Genomic DNA, 19782 nt, shown 5'->3' with positions numbered 1-19782 from the left:
GACTGTTAAATGGACATTCCTGCCAAGTTAAACTACATGTAACTTAAACTCAAGATGCCTACTTACACTAATCTTGATTATTTTATTTCCTACACTTTCTTATAGGTACAACCCAGTAACCCAAGTCAAAAACCGAAGACTTATCCCAAGTCCTGTTCATTCTACTTCTTATATAGCACATATTTTTCCCTTTCCTCTCCTGTTACATTATTTCAATGCTTAAGCATCTTTTTTTGAACTATCAAAATATATCTGTGTCATCTCTTTGTTCCATCATTTGTCCTCTTCAAATCCATTGAATACAGTGCTTCCAAATTTATTGTTTTATAAGGCAAATATGATTATTATGTGTTTAAAAGCTGTGCCCCATCACCTAAAGGATAAAATTCAAACTGGATTCTGTCTACCTGTTTAGCCAAAACTACTTTCAATTCTTAGAATTTATTATGTTTCAAAACTCTTTGTATATACTGTTACTGCTTCCCTACTTGCGTTTTTCATACTTTCTCTCTCTCTTCTATCCATTTCTCATGGACAAATACGTATTATGTGGTGAGAATTGTGAAAGCAGAGGCTATCTTTGGTTTTCTTTTATATCCCCAGTGTTAGTATAGTACCAGATAATCGTAAGCACAGTAGAACAGTGTTTTTTACAATGTGTCTATGGACAAGATAATTCTGGTCAACAATAAAATAAGCACAGAAATTTTAAGTGATCAAAAGTCTCTATAGCAATTTGATAGGGTAATTTTATATCAAGTTTAATAATAAAAAGCAAGACTTGTTTTTTATATGAGTGTTTTTAATTTTATTTTTCTAGCGGTTCATTTTTATTATATCTTACACAAGTACCAATCTGTGGTGGAATTTTTAAAAAATTAGTCCTTTCCATGTAATTATTGCACTTTCACACTCACAATAAAGCTTCTACCTGAAGTGCCTTCTAGGTCATTGAGAAACATGGAAAATTATCTTCCATATAGATTTAGAGGAAAGTGTATTTTGCTGTGGAACTAATCATTTGAAAACTGGGAATAGCACCAGGAGGTAAAAATAGCTCGAGCGGAAATATTTGGGTTTGTATATTAGCTCTGCAACTTTTCTTCTGTGTGTGTCAGTAAGCAGGTTACTTATCTATTCCAAGACTTAGTTTCTTCAGCTCTAAAACAGGAGATAACGCTTACTAAATTTACTTTTCAGAGCTGTGGCAAGAATTAGTGAAATGTACATCAAGATGTATTTTAATAAAAATAATGTGTTCAGTATTTTTTTAAAAATTAGTTCTTTCACACACATGGTTTGCAAAACACTGCATTAGAAAAAATTATTTACCAGAGATATTTGAAACTTGACCTGAGCTATCTAAATTCCCAAAGATTGCACAGTAATTTTAGTAAGAATTATAGCACATAATATATATATTTATTTCTTGCAACTGGAGGGTCAGAGAGCTACCTATATATGTATAATAACTCTTGGACCATATACGGTCCTGCAAATGCAGTCGATCTGATAGCACTTGAATTGAGCTGGCATGTTAGTCACAGCTGGGCAGATCATATCAGTACCACCATGGAAATAGTTCCTTGAAAGATTTCAGTGAATGATAGGAAAAAAATTCTTTTAGAACATTATTTGTCTACTTACAGAGACTCTTGAAGTAATGATCTCTTAATATTTGTTGAACAATTAAAGTTTTTTTATTACAAAAATGGCTTGATTGTTTCTCTTAAAGAATGTAACAAATCAATAAACTTAAAAAAAAAATTCTGCTGTCCTTTCCTGTATGCCTTTGCAGAAGAACTAAGATCAGTAAACTCACACAATTCTTAATATTTATTTATTCAAAATTGTTTCTTTACTGAATATTATGTGCAAGGGACTGAACACATACAAAATTATAAAGAACCATTTTTTCATAAATCCTTTGACTGTCTTGCTTGCCTAAAAAGTTAATTCTTTTAAATTTCATTGTGAGTCAGTTTTGAATTATTAATGGGATAGGAAATAACGTAATTTAACATTAAAATTGAATTCCATTCAATTCTTCTATTTAAGCTTCCATTCTTTAAAATAAATATAACTTACACCAACATTTCTTAATGTTATTAGAACCTTCTGGTTTTAGCATACTTCCCATAAAGTGAATATATGAAAAAGTTTTAAAATTCACGAATAGCCTGTTACTAAAAATAAAATAATGAAGTCAGACAACTGCTGACATAATCTAGTATTAATAGTTTCAAAACCTTATTTAAAAACAACTTGTCCTAGTCTTCTAGCCTTTTTGCTGGTGAAATAATTATCACAGAAACTTCCACTTTTATCTGTGTCATAAGTGAATCCTCTATCCATATTTTTTTTTGGCTTTCAATATGAAAATTAATGGTCTTCACATAATCATGGCTTTTTTAACATTGACATCTGTAGTTACAGAATTTACTCACTGCAAGTAATAGGGTAGTCTTTTTGACAAACTTAGAATTTTCCTTCCTTGGTCCTGTGTAGATGAGGGCAAAAAGGGATTGACATTTCTTTGCTAGCCAACAAAATGTTTCCCATCAGTATCAGTATTTATACTTCCTAGAACTTTGATAATTCTTCATTGAATTCAAATAGTATATGAAGAAGAAATACCATAGAATTTCAAAGAAGGGACAACAGTGGGGACTTTAAATGAAGTTTAATTGTATTCATGTCTTAAGCACAGGGACCAGATTAATGATATATATTCAAGTGTTAGGACAACATCCTTGTCCAGTTCAAAAACCTTGCCTTTAAAACTACCTTTATTTAACATTTTAATATTTTAAGTAGAGTATGCTAGTTCTCTCTTCACTGACGGGGGAAAAAAAGCAGTTAAAAGTCTTAAAAATATAAGGGGAAAATTATATCCATTTCTATTTTACTTGCCTAAGTTTGTTCTTTTTTTAAAGTTGAAGAAAAATGGAGATATAAAGTAAAACAGAGCTGTAGCTGTATTGCTATCACAAAATATGTGATCTTCAGAATTGATATCTCAAATTTAATGAGATTTCCCTTTCTTAGAAAAAAATATAACAAAAATAAGAACATCAAGTGACTTAAAATATATCATTTTAAAAATCTGCTTGATGAAGAAACAGGCCTATATTTGTAGTTTTTAATTGAAAAAGTTTACCTCAAACTTTGCTGTGTTATCCACTTGTGTAGCATTACAGAACTAGAGCCAATATCCCAATATTAGTAGATTGCTTTGGAATCATACAGTACCTTTTCAGAATGCTTATACTATTGTCATGATTAATTAGAAAACAATTGACATGGCGAATCTGAAAATTCTTTTCCATCTAACCTTAAAATCCAGAAAAAAACTGTTTAAAGGTATTCCAAGATGACTTTAACCATGGATTACTTCAGGTTTTATTTTTTAAATCATAACAAACTAAGAATGAATCCCTTATTTTATTTAGAATGGGCTTTTATTTTTAGTACTGGTCAGTTAGAAGGTATAGCCATTTTTTTAAGGGTTGTGAGTGGTATTACATTTTGATTAGTTATAGAATGAGTTACACAACTCAAAAGCTTTAGGTAATCAAAAATTAAGTTTGTTTTCTTTCCTGTTCTAGTTACCGGTTTACTAAAATAGTGAGCATACATGATCACTTGAGAATTGGGCTTCTGGAGCACCTGAACAGAAAGGGAGTGGTTCATATTCAGCATTACAAAAGACAACTTTCTCTTTTTGAAGGGGATTACTTTGGCTATTTTCCAGGTACTGGGGAAATTCCAAATGCATTACAAGTTATTGGGATGGCTATTAATTATTCATTTCCTAAAATATGTTGACTGAAGACTTGAGATTTGGTTATATAATAGAACATTATTTGACTTCATCAATTTATAAAAAACTTATGTAGAAATTTAGCAAAATACAAAATTGAGACTCTTACATGCAGCAGTTATATTTTTTCAGAGAACTCTAGAAACATCAGGCTTATTAGTCAGAACATACTTAGTAGAAGTACTTTCTGAAAATAATGGAAGAGCAATAGAATTTGTGCATGTGTATATAAAGAAAAGTTATGTGCAATGCATTGCATCTTTCCAAGTAATTACATAACAAAAGAAAATCATATTTTGCATAATATTTCAGTTTTAGGATATTAGGTTAAGGAAGGGTATTTATAACTACAGAGTTTTTAATAGAGAATTAATACTTTAATAAAGAATGCATAAACCATTCAAATATTTTTATAAATAATTCTTCAAGGTGTAATTAATGGCCTGAATATATTGAACCATATCACAGAGTGTCCATTGGATGAGACATTTGATTATTTAGAATAATTCTTCTTTAGAATTTTTATGTCTGCTTCGAGGTTGAAGATTTAGGGGAAATGATCTTCATAAAAATATATTTCCAAACATATTTCCTTTGCATACCTTTTACTTACGGATTTATCTTGATAGTTGTTGGGGAAATCATAAGGGTTATTTTCCTTCATTAGGAAAACCTCTTTAGGCATCATTTGGACTTTTATTTTTGAACATGGAGAACTTTGGGCTGCATTTGAATTATAACAGGGTGCAATTCAGATCTCATTTTAGTCAAGTTTTTTCTCACTGCTCTAAGTCTCTCTAAGGACTACTTCTAATCTTTCTACTATACAAGTTCCCATTCATTCCACATACCTGTTTGAGTGTGCCCGATATTGTGATAGACCCTGAGGTACAAGGGTGAGTAAGACATAGACTCTGCTCTCAAGTGCGGTGTAACGGAGTTCGAGGTATCAAGTTAGCCCAGAGAAAGGAATATTCATTCTTCCTTGATACACAGAGGAAGATACGACATTTAGAAGAGATGTTGAAATAAGTGTTTAAGAATAAATAGGAATTTCTTATAGGGGATGAATATTCTAAGAAAGGCAAGAGTGCATGCAGTCTCAATACATTAAACTAAGGAATATGTCTTAAGACGCCTAATTCAAATTCGAGTACTCTTATTACTTGCAGTTTCCCATATAAAATATATATGAAGGCACAAGTAGAGAACCACAAAGCCAGTTCAAAACCACAAAACCACTTAGCAGTCACTTCTCACTAAATAATTGTCTTGCACATACAATAGCCGTTGTTACCTTTCCTTGTGGATCAGCTTTTCATAATAGCTCATGTCCTAAACTTTCCAACAGTCATTATATCATAGTGAATTCCAAAAGTCTACCATATATTAAATATGAAATTTAGTTTTTTAATCATTACTCATGGATCAACTTTTCATAATAGCTCATGTCCTAAACTTTCCAACCAGTCATTATATCATGGTTAGTGAGCTCCAAAAGTCTACCATATACTAAATATGAAATTTAGTTTTTTAATCCTTAAATTTTCAAATGCTGTTGTCAGTTTTGTCTGCTAATAACTTACATAGGAGCATTTGAAAATATTTAAATATAAAAATATTTAACCTAGTTAATAAGTACATTTACTTGTTAATATAAATTTTTTTCTTTTTCTCTTTTTCATTAAAAATTGGAACCATTAGTACAAAGTCTTTTTCTTTAGTCTGGCTCTTGCTTTATTTTTAACATATTTAAATTCTACCCAATTTTAGGACCAACAGTAGGTACCATTATGATATAAACAAAAATGTGGCTTAAGAAATATGTTTTATGATCAGTCACATAGCCTCATATTTGGACCTTGTTATATTAGTGATAAATTTTAAGATCTAGTTCTCCTGAAACACTGAAGTTTTGGCATTTGTCAATGTCAGGCAGTTGAACTCCAATAAATTAACAGGGGCATAGCTCCAAATGGCATGAGACTGGTAGACATGTCACAAAACTTATAAGTAGCCACAAAAATAACATACTAACTAATACTGTTTATATAATCTCTTTCATTTGTCATGATACATTCATATATATTCTCAGTTTTTATTAAGAACAACCATGGCTGTTGCAGAAAGTTTTGTCCTGTTTAACAGTCCAGGAAGCATTGAAAGTAAGAAATATTCACGTAGGCACAACACATATCTGATTTTTAGTCCATATTATATCACTCAGTAAAGTGTCTTACAGGATAAAAGGGAAGTTTTCTACTGCTACCTACACATGGAAGATTTTTAAAACATATATGTCTTTAAGAAAAGAATTGTTTTGGGATAGTCTCATCTGATAGGAAAATGATTTTTTTATAGTAGAAGAATCTTCGAGATACATACTTCAGAACTGATTATTATTTTAATTACTGACCTTATAAAAATTATACATTTTTAATTTTATGTATTTTTAATTTTTATGGGTACATAGTAGGTGTATACATTTAGGGGGTACATGAGGTATTTTGATACAGGAATTCAATGTATAATAATCACATCAGGGTAAATTAGGTATCCGTCACTTCAAGCATTTATCCCTCCTTCATGTTTCAAATAATCCAATTATGCTCTTTTAGTTATTTTTAAATGTACAATAAATTATTGTTGACTGAAAATTATCTTTGTTCATTAAAACATGGTATTTAATTGCAGCCAGTCCAAGTAACTAGTGTTCTTATAATTGTCAAAAATGTTCATGTTCTAAGATAGCCTCATGTGAAAATGTTAAATAATGAATTGCATAAAGTAATTACTAATCAAACTACATTATGACCAACTTTAAGAAACTGGCTTCAGCCAGGTGCAGTGGCTCACGCCTGTAATCCTAGCACTTTGAGAGGCCAAGGTGGGCAGATCACTTGAGGTCAGGAGTTCAAGACCAGCCTGGCCAACATGGTGAAACCCCGTCTCCACTAAAAATACAAAAATTAGCCAGGCATGGTGGCACGTGCCTGTAATCCCAGCTACTTGGGAGGCTGAGGCAGGAGAATTTCTTGAACCTGGGAGGCAAAGATTGCAGTGAGCTGAGATCACGCCATTGTGCTCTGCACTCCAGCCTGGACAACAAAGTGAGACTCCATCTCCAAAAAAAAGAAACCGGCTCCTTTTTTCTGCCAGAATGATGACATTGAATACTGATATAACATCACGTGGGGCGTGGCAATATTTTTAATTGCTTGATTTTTTTTTCCATTTATGCCTTGAAATTTACCAAAAATTATGAGAACTTTTAATGTTTTAACTGGTCTTTATACTATTTTAAGAACATACTAACTCAAGGTCTGGTGCAGTGGCTCACGACTGTAATCCCAGCACTTTGGGAAGCCAAGGCGGGCAGATCACCTGAGGTCAGGAGTTTGAGACCAGCCTGGCCAACATGGTGAAACCCCAACTCTACAAAAAATACAAAAATTAGCCAGGTGCGATGGTGGGCGCCTATAATCCCAGCTACTGGGGAGGCTCAGGCAGGAGAATCGCTTGAAGTCGGGAGGTGGAGGTTGCAGTGAGCCAAGATTGTGCCACTGCACTCCAGCCTGGGTGACAGAGTGAGACTTCATCTCAGAACAAAAAATAAAATGAACATATTGACTCCTAACGGTATTTTCAAGATGAGGGTGGAAAGGATGGTATTTTTATGAGGGAGAAATATCGGACATCATCTTAGTTTTTAAACTAATATGATTTGTGTATTAGTAGAACAATTATATTGACTATTGAATTTATGTATTTATATGTGTTTATACAACTTGTTAGGAAGTGTAGCTTGTTAGAATATATGTTTAACAAATAGAATGTTTATTTGGGCCCATTTAGGACTAAATAGCTTAAATTTAAATATTGGCTATGATATCTTCACAGATAACACAGGCAAATTATCATTAAAATGATTTGTGTTTTGTTGTTATTTGTTAACATTGAATTATAATCAGTTTGAAACCAGCATGTATCACTGTGAAAATAAATGCTGGTCTCTGTTTCAAGGAGTTTTTAAAAATCAAAGCAGAGGATCATTTACAAAGCAGATAGTAGATTGAATGAAAAATCAGACAAAGGGGCAGAAAAATTTGTACTGCCCGTATGGTTTAGTATTAGGTAGAAGTACTTGAAGATATTTTTGAGATTATTCTTTAGAAATATATTTTTCCTCCATTTAGTAAGTAGTATTTCATTCAACAAAAATTTATTGACCCCTCTATGCCAAACATTGAAGGAAAAGAGTAAAAATCAAGAGGATAAATGCATTAGTAAATACAGGCAAAAATATTTTTAGTAAGCATACATTTATTGTGAACATGATCAGTGCTACGTGACCTAGTGCTCAGTGCTGGAAATATAAATAAGAATACCCTGGTACCTGCTTTCATGGAGGTCTCAGTTCATTTGGCGAAACAAACTAAAAATTAAAGTTACAGTATATTATCAAATAAGTGCTGTAATAAAAGTAAGCAGTAAGCATTAAGGAAACATACAGGAGAAAACACTATAAGGAAATCTAAGGGAGGCTTCCCAGATAGGATGCCAGAATCTTGATGGATTTATAGAAGTTAGTAAGGCCAAAAAAAAAAAAAAAGTACATTTCCAAGTAGTTGAAGTAATGTTGCAGACTTTCAGATTGAGAGAGTATGTGGAGGAATGACTAATAAAATAAAGCTGGAACAGTTGAAAAGAAAAGGGTATTGACAAAGGATGAGGCTACATAGATGAGCAAAAGACAGACCCTTCTAAGAATTTGGGCTTCCAATCTGTAAGCAGGGAGAGCCGTTAAAGGATTTATAGCAAGGAAGCAACATGATGAGATGTACATTTTAGGGAGAGCACTCTGGATACTATTGGAAAGCTAAAAAATGTTCAGTTATACCTTTAAGCTCTTTCCAATATAAAAGTATATGTGAATAATTAAGTTATAACAAAGTTTAAGAATTACTCAGGTTTGCGCAACTTGGTTCTTTTGAGATATTTGTAAATTAGGTTCTTTATATAATTGCATTAACAGACAATAATGGAATGTTACATTCTTAGCATAACCCTGAGCTGATCAAATATAAGAAGTGGAAAACTATTGATAATTGTTGGAAATTCCTATCTGACCTCTCCTTTGTCTGACTATTTAATGTTGATCTTATTTTGTACTAAATCAGATGATACTAAGTGATGGCATTTACCCTCTGTGTAGCTATGATGCATTCTAAATTGCCTGGATCTCCCTCTAGTGCTGGGTTTATAATTAAAAGGACATATAATACAAAGGAAGAAGAGAAACTGAAACTCAAAAGGAGTATAAGATTATGAGAGAGGTTGAGATCTAAGAGGTAAAAAGTTAGGGAAGCATCCTTTCTCTTAATTGCCTCCTACACTGTAGCATACCTCTCTTTCTCCTGCTCACATATATTAAAAAGTTCTACTGCTGAAAATACGTATATGACTCTAAAGGCCTGTATAGCTCACTCCAAACATTTTAGCTGTTTTTATTATTTTCATTGCCTAAGAATTATATAATCGTAAATTCCATGATATTATAACCAGTTCTCCCTTTTGCCTTGAGGTAGGGGCCAGGCTAGCAATTTATAATAAATAATAATATTTTTATTATATAGAAAGTTTCTAAATAGATATTATTGACTACTTCAGTAAACATGTTGATTTATAAATGAAACCACAAAATTGAGTACCATAATTATTCTAAAAAACTAAGTAAATGTTGACTCTGCTTATTTTGGAATTTTAGCTAAACAATGCATAGTATATAGTCGTAGTTTATGGCATGTAAGTTATCTGTATGAATTCAACAGGCTGAACCTTTCATAGCTACCAAACCTATCTAACTTAATACAAATGACTATAAGCAAGCTTCAAAAAACTCTGATTTCCATTAATGTGAATCCAGGCGCTCATAAAAGTGAGTTTCTACTATTTTCCATGCAAGCAACTAGCTTCCTTGCAGCACTTTGCCACTTAATTCCAACACAAATATCATCCTACAGCAAAAAAAATTTACTTATGTGACCATATGTCTGTGTTAGTCGTTGCATATTATAGACATCTAATTGATAATGTAATACTGGGTTTGTATTGAGGTCAAATTATATGGATCATCACCTTAAAATTATTCCAACTTGAGATAAAATGTTGTGGAAAAATTGTACTTCTGCCATGTTTTATTTTAAATATGAAATTTTTAAATTCGGAATTGGAAAGAGTTGGAAAATTAACTTATTTATAGTTTTTATTTTGCCATAAAGGAAAATTGTATCGTTTATGAAATTAAAGAGCTGGAAGTGAGAACACACTTACCAGAGTTCACATACTAAAGTTTGTTCTCTCAGGCTCAAGTAATCTGTACTGTCTCTTCTAAAAATGGTTGACCATATGGAAGGTTTAAAGGCTGCTCTTTCATGATAAATAATTGACGATGGAAGCAGTAAATACCTCTATTAAGTTAATTTCTTGCTTGCACTCTATCTCAGTTTTTACCTACTCAGGCTAATTTGCAGGTGCCTGGGATGAGTAGACAATCCATAATTTCTACCAATCAAGTAAAAGAAGGAAAGAAAACTGAGCTGCTCTCCCAGTTACCAGGTAGTTTGCTGTGGTTAAAATTAATGCAGATTTTACAGCAGCGGATATTAGCATTTTTATTTATTATAAGTAATTATTTTGAAATTTGGGAAATGAATAGTTGAGTACATCATTTGAGTGTTTATTTGACCAGTTATTAGTGCAAGAAACCATCATTTAAATGTTCTCTATGTGTTATAGCAAATCAATTTGTTTCTCTCTTCATATTAATGTGTTTTAAGAAAAATTCATTATGATTACTTTTACTTGAAAATATATTTTATTTTTTGCAGTGTTTGAGCAACACACCTCCACTTACTGAGTATTTCCTCAATGATAAGTATCAAGAAGAACTGAATTTTGACAATCCCTTAGGAATGAGAGGTGAAATAGCTAAATCTTATGCCGAACTGATCAAGCAAATGTGGTCTGGAAAGTTTAGCTACGTCACCCCAAGAGCCTTTAAGGTTAGTGTGGTAAATGCATTTTAGCAAGGGTACCTGCAAGGGTACAAAAGTTGGTTCCTGGGGATAGGGGGAGTGAAAAATAGTAGCTATTACAATGGTTTGTGGCCCTCCAAAGGAACACAGTACATAAATAGATATACAGTACATCTGTCATATAAAATTTAGGTGGGAGGGATATGGAACAGTTTATCTATTTTATTTTTGTTTTTGTTTTTGTTTTTGCTTTATGTCTAAATCTGGAATGGAGAGAATAATGAAAAAAAGTTGAAAAACACTGGTGTGGTACAAGAATGAGTATAGAGACAGCAATGAGCGTTTGTATAGTTGTTTTGGAATATAGTACATCTCTGGAAAACCTATGTGAATATTCTATACAAATGTAAAAGACTAAATTTGGGCATGTTACTGAACTCTAAGAACCCATTTTACTTTGAGAGTCATTATGAATTTGAAAAATTATCAAAATGAAAATAGTCTGCAAACCAAGCATTAAAAATTAAATGTACTTTCAATATAGTTCTTAAACTTTTAAGGTTATTCACATGTGTGAATTGTTACTTATCAAATAATTTATTGTTCAAATAAGAATTGAGCTGAAATTTAGCTTTATGGCTGAAATTTAGCTTTATATTGTTAAAAAAATGCCTACTTAATTATATAGGTGAAACTTTGAGAAATTTTAAACTTGTAGAGAGAATAAGCAGTTTTAAGTTGTTATTTATACAAGTAATTTAAATGGCATTGGTAGAGGACATCTACTAGACAACATTTTTTATTAGCTATATACTAGTTCTTAGAAAATAAAAAACAACCAGCAACTCAAAATACCTCTGTATTGTCTTCCTTAACATTCTAAACTTTGGACAAACTAGTCCAGACAAACCATCTCTCAGCTCTTACTAGCATTCTAATTGGTTTTATTTTGGTAGATTTTCTCTCTTAAAATTATGTGTAAATAGGTTCTTTATATGTGACTTTTTTTCTGTCAGATGATGATTCATACTATTACATTTATTTTCAGTATCATCCAAAAAAAAAAAATACTTAGTGATGAAAGATTAGGAAAATTGAATATGAACATTAATGTTTCTGTTATCTCTGTGATACTCATCCTCCTTTTGCACATAGAAACTAAGTGAGAGCCTAGAGTAGTTATCTTAAAAATGCTTTCAGATACGTAATTATCTTTATGTGGTAATATAGCAAGGATGAGAACCTGCCTCTTCCTGTCTACCTACCAGACATTTATAGGAGGAGGCAATAGGAATACCTAAAGCTAAGAATTAAGGACATCTGGAAAATCCTTTGACAAATAGTGAAACAACAATTAATGACAATGAAATCTATGACCAAACAAAGATCAATACATTTTTATATATTAAAGATTACATGTGTTGATCTATTTTGTCCCAGATAAGCTTTGTTGAGTGCTTACTAGGAATGCAAAACAAAATATAATTCATATATATTCCTGTTGTTCATGTATACAATTTTTATTATTCACAGGAGTTATGTTCAATGAAGCTGCCACAAACACTGAAATAACAACTACTGAACCATTACTCCTAGGGAAACTATAGGGTTTGATTCCTCCAAGCCTTTGTTCACAACATTTTTGTCAACCAGACAATGTATAACTTTGTTTTGCATGTGTTTCTGTTTAAAAACAACTTGTTTAATATATATTGTTGAGTCCTTAACATTGAACTCACAGCAAACAGTGCTATAACTCATGTCTTAATGAAGCATATCTAACACGTACTTTTTCTCCATAAAGCACATCACAGCTTTCTTGCATTTAGGAACACTAGCTGGCATGTTTGTACTTCATTTAGTGACCATTTTAAACACTGAAATTAACAACAAAACAAACAAAAATGTGAAAAAACATAACACTAAATAAACTACAAAGGACACTTGTTTATAGATTCAGAGCTGAAACAACAAGCCAAAGCATCACCTTGTTCAACCCCAGCTGGTAACATGCATATCAGGTGACTCAAATTTTTTGCCACTCTGAAAATATCTACAAATGACCATGAATTGATTTTGGGGTTACAAATACATTTTAGAAAGCAGGCAAATTCACAAATGTGGAATCCATGAATAATGAGAATCTATTGTACATATTTTTAAAAATCAACCCTGTTCCTAGAACTGATTTGATGGTTTTGCATTTCTTACAGACACAGGTAGGACGTTTTGCACCTCAGTTCTCTGGATATCAGCAGCAAGACTGTCAAGAACTGTTAGCTTTCCTGTTAGATGGATTACATGAGGATTTGAATAGAATTAGGAAAAAACCATATATACAATTAAAAGATGCAGATGGAAGGCCAGATAAGGTAAATTTCATGATCCTATTGTCACCATTGTTATAATTTTGTGATACCTCTTTCTAATTTGTGTCTATCATCCTTGTAGGTGGTTGCCGAAGAAGCCTGGGAAAACCATTTAAAACGAAATGATTCTATCATAGTAGATATATTTCATGGCCTTTTCAAATCAACTTTAGTTTGTCCTGAGTGTGCTAAGATTTCAGTAACATTTGATCCTTTTTGTTACTTGACACTTCCATTGCCCATGAAAAAAGAACGCACCTTGGAAGTTTACTTAGTTAGAATGGATCCGCTTACCAAACCTATGCAGGTAAATCATGGGTTTGTTTGTTTTGGGTTTTTTTTTTTTTTTGCATTTGTTGTTTTTATAAAAAAATTAGTGTTGAGTCCTTATTATAAAAATTAAGTATTGAATTATCAAGCCCAATCAATAATGTTTATTTGTATAAGAGATTTTATAAGCTGAATACTTTGGAAATCAGTGTAACTTTTTACAGTCTTGAAAGGGCAACGTGTGTCTTATAAAAAATTCTCAAAAGCCTTTTTATAGAGGTTTATTTTTATAATATTGGGGTGAATATTAGCTTATGAAGATCAACATAATATTTTTAATTTTTTTAAACTTCAACTTTCTTTAGTGTTAATTGTAATTTTTTTTACTAGTGGCTATTGGAAGTAAAGCTAATACTTTTAATTCATAGTGTGATAGTAGTGTATTTAAATACCTGTAATTTTTAGGCATTTTAGGAACTTAAAAGAAAGTAGAAATTTAGTTAGACTAAAAATATTTCGTTCAGTGATATTCTCTAATTTCTAATACTTTGAAGTATCACATATTGTTTATTCTGTGCAAAAGTCCTGTGGTAAGTCTTACTGTCAAATTGTCTGCCTGATTCCGTTACCTAGTGTTATAATTGGATTATTTATATTTTGTGGGTAAAGCACTGTCTTTTCTCCCTTATTTATTAATCAGTTAATCCTCTTCTGACACTTGACCCATCCTAGTGAAAGTAACTTCTTCTTTTTCTACCTCTCTTTCCCTAAATTCTAACACTTAACTAATTTTATTAAAACTTTTGGCTTACTTTTATCTTTTCTCCCTAGACTACAAGTCTTTGAAGACAGAGACCTTGTAAACCTTTGTATTTCCAGCTTTTGTGGCTGGTAAATATTAATGCACAAGAAGTATTCAAAAATTTTATTCATCAAGATACTTAACTATGCACCTACTAAGTATAAAGCTCTTTGGCTAAACAAAACAGATATGATTCCTGCTTTAGAAGATTGTTTTCTGTAAATTTTTAGCCAAATAGCTCAGTTTGTTAGTGCATAATAGTCACAATGTCTATATGAAAGCTATATTTGAACAAAATTATGATCTTACCATTCAGGGATGTATTTGGGTTTACTGTCAACAAAGACAGGGTATATGTAGTGTTCATAAAAACACAGTCCTTTTATTCAAAGTAATTTAAGTCCAGTAGATACTAGGTATGTACTCAGTTATGCAAATTTAAGCAATTTGTTTTTCTGCTGCTTTATGTTTTGTTTATGAACTCATTGAACACAATGCCCTCATATCAGTATTTCACTGGGGAGTGCTAAGTACTATCCCTTATCTGTGAGCAGAGCCAATAAAGACCTGCTTTTACTTTTGGCCTGGAGAATATGTGTTCACATTTTTAAAGTTATATCCTTTAGATATTCACTTATTCACTCGTTTATAAGTACAAGATTGTCAACATTCTTTTCAATGGTGAGAAACTATAACAGTGCCAAACCACATCCTTACCTCTCTAGTTTGTAACTTTGCAGATATACACCAATGAGTGTAATGGAGCAAGAGAGTGTAGAATAATAAGTATAAATTTACTGCAACAAAAAATAAGTGTAGATGTTTTATTTCTCTACAGCACATTTGTTAGAGATAATATTCTCCCATGCCAATAATATAAGGTAATCTATATCAATAGTGGCAAATTGCATTAATTTACACATTAGTCCATAAGGTATATGATAAGTGCTCTTCCATAAATTGGGCTCTAAATTATTTTTCCAGCAATGTGAATTTCATTGACTTATCACTTTTCTCATTTGGTGACCAATAATATAAATTTGCAGAGGTTAGAGCCATGGTTAGCACAGAGAAATTCATTTGTTTTTGTGTTTTGTGTTTTTTTTTTTCTTTTTTCCATTTAGAGGCAGTAACAACTCAAATACAAAATGATCACCTCATTTCATTAACGCTATGCTTTGACCAGCTCGTAAGAAAAGTGAAATTAGCTGAGTTTGCCTATTTGTTGAGTTTTCCCGTCATTGAAGTTGATTTAGGTCATGGAAGCTTATTAGGAAAAATATTGAATATGTATTATATCTTAGGCTCTCATGCTGTGCAAGGTGCTAGAAATATAATGGTGTTTCTAGTCCTTGTTCTTCAAGAAGCTTGTCATACAGTATGAAAATTGCTCTGACAGGGTGCTGCAAGAGAACACAGAGTAACCTACCCAAACTGGTTATGAGGCCTGTGGTAAATTCTGAAGGACAATTAGGTTATAAGCAGGTGAAAACTAGAAATAAAAGCATTATAGGCCAAGATAATGGCATGTACAAAGAACTTATGGGAGAAGAGGACATGGCCCACTTCCGTAATCTACAGTAGTTAATATGGCAAGCAGGAGCTAGATCACAAAGAACTTTGATGCCAGTATAGGAAGTTTGAACTTCATCCTAAAAACTAGGGAAGCCATTAAAGACTATTAAGTATAGATATTATATGGCCACAATTATGTTTCAGAAAGATGATTCTGGCTAGCACAGAGATCAGTTAGAAAAGGCTTAGTACTAAGACCAGGTAAGAAGCTTTTAGTGATCAGACGACAGACAAATGACAAATGCTTCAACTCTGTCAGGATGGCAGTTTGAAGAACCAGTTGAATGTAGGAAGTGAAAATGTGTAAGTATATTCAAAGATGATGCCAAGTTTACTTGACAGGAAAAGAGGAGACAGCAGTGCTGTTTTAGTGGAATATATAGGAAGAACAAGTTGAAGAAGGAATCCATTTTAGTATTGAACATGGTGGCCTAACATGACCCAAACCTGTGTTTAGTATTGGATATGCTGACTTACAGATGCATGAGGAACACTTAGGTAGAGATATCCAGTAGGCATTGAATTTGTGTATCTAGACCAAAGGAGAGAGACTGCTTTAGCTATAAATTTGACAATCAGCCCTATGAAAATGATAGTGTTTTAGAAGGATGAGATTACTTAAGGCTAAGGTGACCCCGTGATTTATCATCTAAACAAGAACTCTTGAAAATAGAAGGGACTGTCATTAATAATTATACTAGGATAGCAGGCTAATCCAGGACTGGCCAAAGCAAATCAGGAGACACTGTTGCCTCTTCCAAGGAGAGCATATAAAATTGAGAAGAAGGCTAAAGACAACACTCTAAAGAACACTATAGGAGAACTTCAAAAGAGGAATATGATCACAGCAATAGAAAAGAATTAAAAGTAGTCGTGTTATAAGGAAAGGGAATTTTTTAAGGAGAAAGTGGTCAGCAGTCATATTACAAAGAGGTCAATAAAATAAAGACTGATAAGTTGTACAACAGTATTGGCAACCTTGGAAACAAGTTAAATAAAGAGGTGAAGACAAGCCAGCAAGAGGGTTGAGAAGTAAATGGGAGATAAGGAAGTTATGATAATATAGATATCATTAATAAAGTTATTTATAAAATAGAGGAGAAGGGGAGATAATTAGAGGGAAAGCAATGAGGTACCCTTGTTTTTTGAGAGACTTTATATTCCAGTGCTTATGCAAGAGTCGAGATAAAATGGAAGAAAGAATAATTGCTTGGTTTAGGTCCCAGAGAAAGCAGAAGAGCATGGGATTTAGAACATAGGCGCTAAGGTTAGCCTTGAATAAGAAGAGAGACACCTTTCTTTCCATGTGTTGCAAGAGACAGAAAAGTACCTATGTGGATTCAAAGAAGTTAGTAGGAGAACAGGAAGTTGGAGATTTTCCCACCCAGTAGTTTCTGTTTTTGAGATGAAATAGGTATTCTGCTGATATTAAGGGAGCAGTAGTGAAATAGGAAGCCTAAAGAATGGTGAAGATTTTTTTTTTTTTTTTTTTTTTTTTTTTTTGTTAATGAGACAGGGTCTTGCTCTGTCACCCAAGTTGGAGTACATTAGGGTGTGATCTCAGCTCACTGCAACCTCTGCCTCCTGGGCTCAAGGGATTCTCCCACCTTAGACTCCCAAGTAGCTGGGACTACAGGTGTGCGCCTCCGAGCCCAGCTAATTTTTTGTATTTTTGTAGCAACGGGGTTTTGCCATGTTGTCCAGGCTGGTCTCGAACTTTCGGGCTTAAGCGATTCACCTGCCTTGGCCTCCCAAAGTGTTGGGATTACAGGCGTGAGCCACTGGGCCCAGCCCAATGAAGATTTTAAATAGTTATTGAGATAAATGAGAGAATAACCAGATGTGTGATATGCAGAATTATTTCTGGGTACTGTCAAAGGATCAGTTGATATTGGGCACTGTGGATTTGTAGCACACCAGCCTCTAAAATTGGGAAGTTTTCTTCAGCACATATCAACAGCTCTGAGAAAGTTTAGCAAGAGTAGAATGAATAGAATTGAGTAACAAAGACATTAAAGGTCCGTGATAAAGCATATAGGGCCTGGATGGAAGGGCTAGAAGACAGTAGGGAGCTGGTAAACTGGGAGAAAACAAGAGTTAAAAGGAATAGAAATCTCTGTGCAAGCCAAGAAGAGATAAGAATGAATTTCCCGGAGAAGCAAGAAGTAGTGGTTAGACAGTAACCCGAGTTTAAGATAGTAAAAGTGGGGCCGGGTGCAGTGGCTCACTCCTGTAATCCCAGCATTTTGGGAGACTGAGGCAGAAGGTCACTTGAATCCAGGATTTTGAGACCATTCTGGGCAACATAATGAGACCTTGTCTCTAAAAAATAAAAATTAGCCAGTCATGGTGTCACACGCGTGTAGTCCTAGCTACGCAAGAGGCTGAATTCGGAAGATGGCTTGAGCCCGGGAGGTTGAGGCTGCGGTGAGCCAAGATCATGCCACTGCACTCCAGCCTGGACAACAGAGTGAGAGCCTGTCTCTAAACAACAAACAAAAAAAGATAGCAAAAGTGGGAGCAGTTTCAAGTAATGACAGGATCTAATAAGTTGACTGAGGTTGAATTAATGCAAGTGTCTTTGAATTGAGGAGCCAAGGAATGATAAGACTAGGACAAATTATCCATGTGGGCATTGTCACACAGGACCCAGGATAGTGGCAAGATTGGAGACAAACACTAATCCAAATGCCAAATGAATGTAAGATAGCAACCATGAGGTCACTCTCATTTACTGAATTTTTTTTCCAAAATAATAAATTCATTACAAATTTTTTTGTTTTTTAGTACAAAGTGGTTGTCCCCAAAATTGGAAACATATTAGATCTTTGTACAGCATTGTCTGCTTTGTCAGGAATACCTGCAGATAAGGTAAGATGTTTCTGGGGTTGAAGTATATAAGTTGGTATTTAGTTTCTCAGTGTTGTAAAACCAGCTTAATAGAAATTCGTTTCCTTTTAGATGATAGTTACTGATATATACAATCATAGATTTCACAGAATATTCGCTATGGATGAAAACCTTAGTAGTATTATGGAACGGGATGATATTTATGTGTAAGTATAAAACTCATTGTGCAAAATATTACTTGAAAAAAAATTAATAGAAGTAACATAAATTTTTGAGAGTTTATGGTCAGTTTTGTCCTTGTAGGTTTGAAATTAACATCAATAGGACAGAAGATACAGAGCACGTGATTATTCCTGTTTGCCTAAGAGAAAAATTCAGACACTCGAGTTATACCCACCATACTGGTTCTTCACTTTTTGGTCAGCCCTTTCTTATGGCTGTACCACGAAACAATACTGAAGACAAACTTTATAATCTCCTGCTCTTGAGAATGTGGTAAGTGCCAGACAATTCTACATTGACAAAATAAATATGGGAATAAAATATAAAATAGCTAATAAAAATAAACACATAAGGTACTATTGGAATATAATTATTCAAGTCTGTATTATCTCAATTTTGTTCATAGTCAGATTATAGTCCTAATCCACTTTCTTATTCATGTAAAACATATTATGGAGGTAATTTCAAACCCAGGAAGCACGAAGTCTGTAGCAGTTTTAAACCAAAAGTTTACAGTTAGAAGGACATAGGAATTTGTGTTATAATAATTATGTGTTACGTGTTCATTCTGTGAAATCATAACAAATGTCAAATGCCATATGTTTGCACTGTGAAATAACAAATGTCAAATGCTTCATTTCTTTATATACATTACCAGTTCATGATTAATAGTATTGTAAGGCAGCCTATTTTTTGCCTTCCTGAATAAATCCCTTGATTTGAATTATGAAGTTATCAAGAATGTCATTTGATCCCTTTTATCCTTGAAAGCTGATATATTTAGTATTCTTTCTTGCATATCTAATTATTATAGTTTCATAACCCATATATAAA

General features: G+C 33.0%; 1 protein-coding gene across 10 annotated transcripts in view; it reads left to right on the top strand.

Moving 5' to 3' along the window:
* USP15 (ubiquitin specific peptidase 15) overlaps nucleotides 1–19782 on the top strand; it is a 144523-nt gene that overhangs the window by 110658 nt on the left and 14083 nt on the right. For 8 of the 10 annotated variants that reach the window (XM_001166420.8, XM_509182.9, XM_063785512.1 and 5 more), the window contains 6 exons: nucleotides 10714–10887; nucleotides 13074–13232; nucleotides 13312–13536; nucleotides 18664–18747; nucleotides 18838–18932; nucleotides 19030–19221. In XM_001166420.8, coding sequence (XP_001166420.1) covers nucleotides 10714–10887; nucleotides 13074–13232; nucleotides 13312–13536; nucleotides 18664–18747; nucleotides 18838–18932; nucleotides 19030–19221 — 929 coding nt within the window. Of the gene's footprint in view, nucleotides 1–3608; nucleotides 3755–10356; nucleotides 10442–10713; nucleotides 10888–13073; nucleotides 13233–13311; nucleotides 13537–18663; nucleotides 18748–18837; nucleotides 18933–19029; nucleotides 19222–19782 lie in introns of those variants that run through there. The other 2 variants (XM_063785515.1, XM_024347713.3) reach the window with 2 other exon arrangements.

The sequence above is a fragment of the Pan troglodytes genome, chromosome 10, assembly GCF_028858775.2.
Source record: "Pan troglodytes isolate AG18354 chromosome 10, NHGRI_mPanTro3-v2.0_pri, whole genome shotgun sequence".
In the NCBI taxonomy this organism is placed as follows: domain Eukaryota; kingdom Metazoa; phylum Chordata; class Mammalia; order Primates; family Hominidae; genus Pan; species Pan troglodytes.
This window is presented reverse-complemented; position numbering and strand designations above follow the sequence as displayed.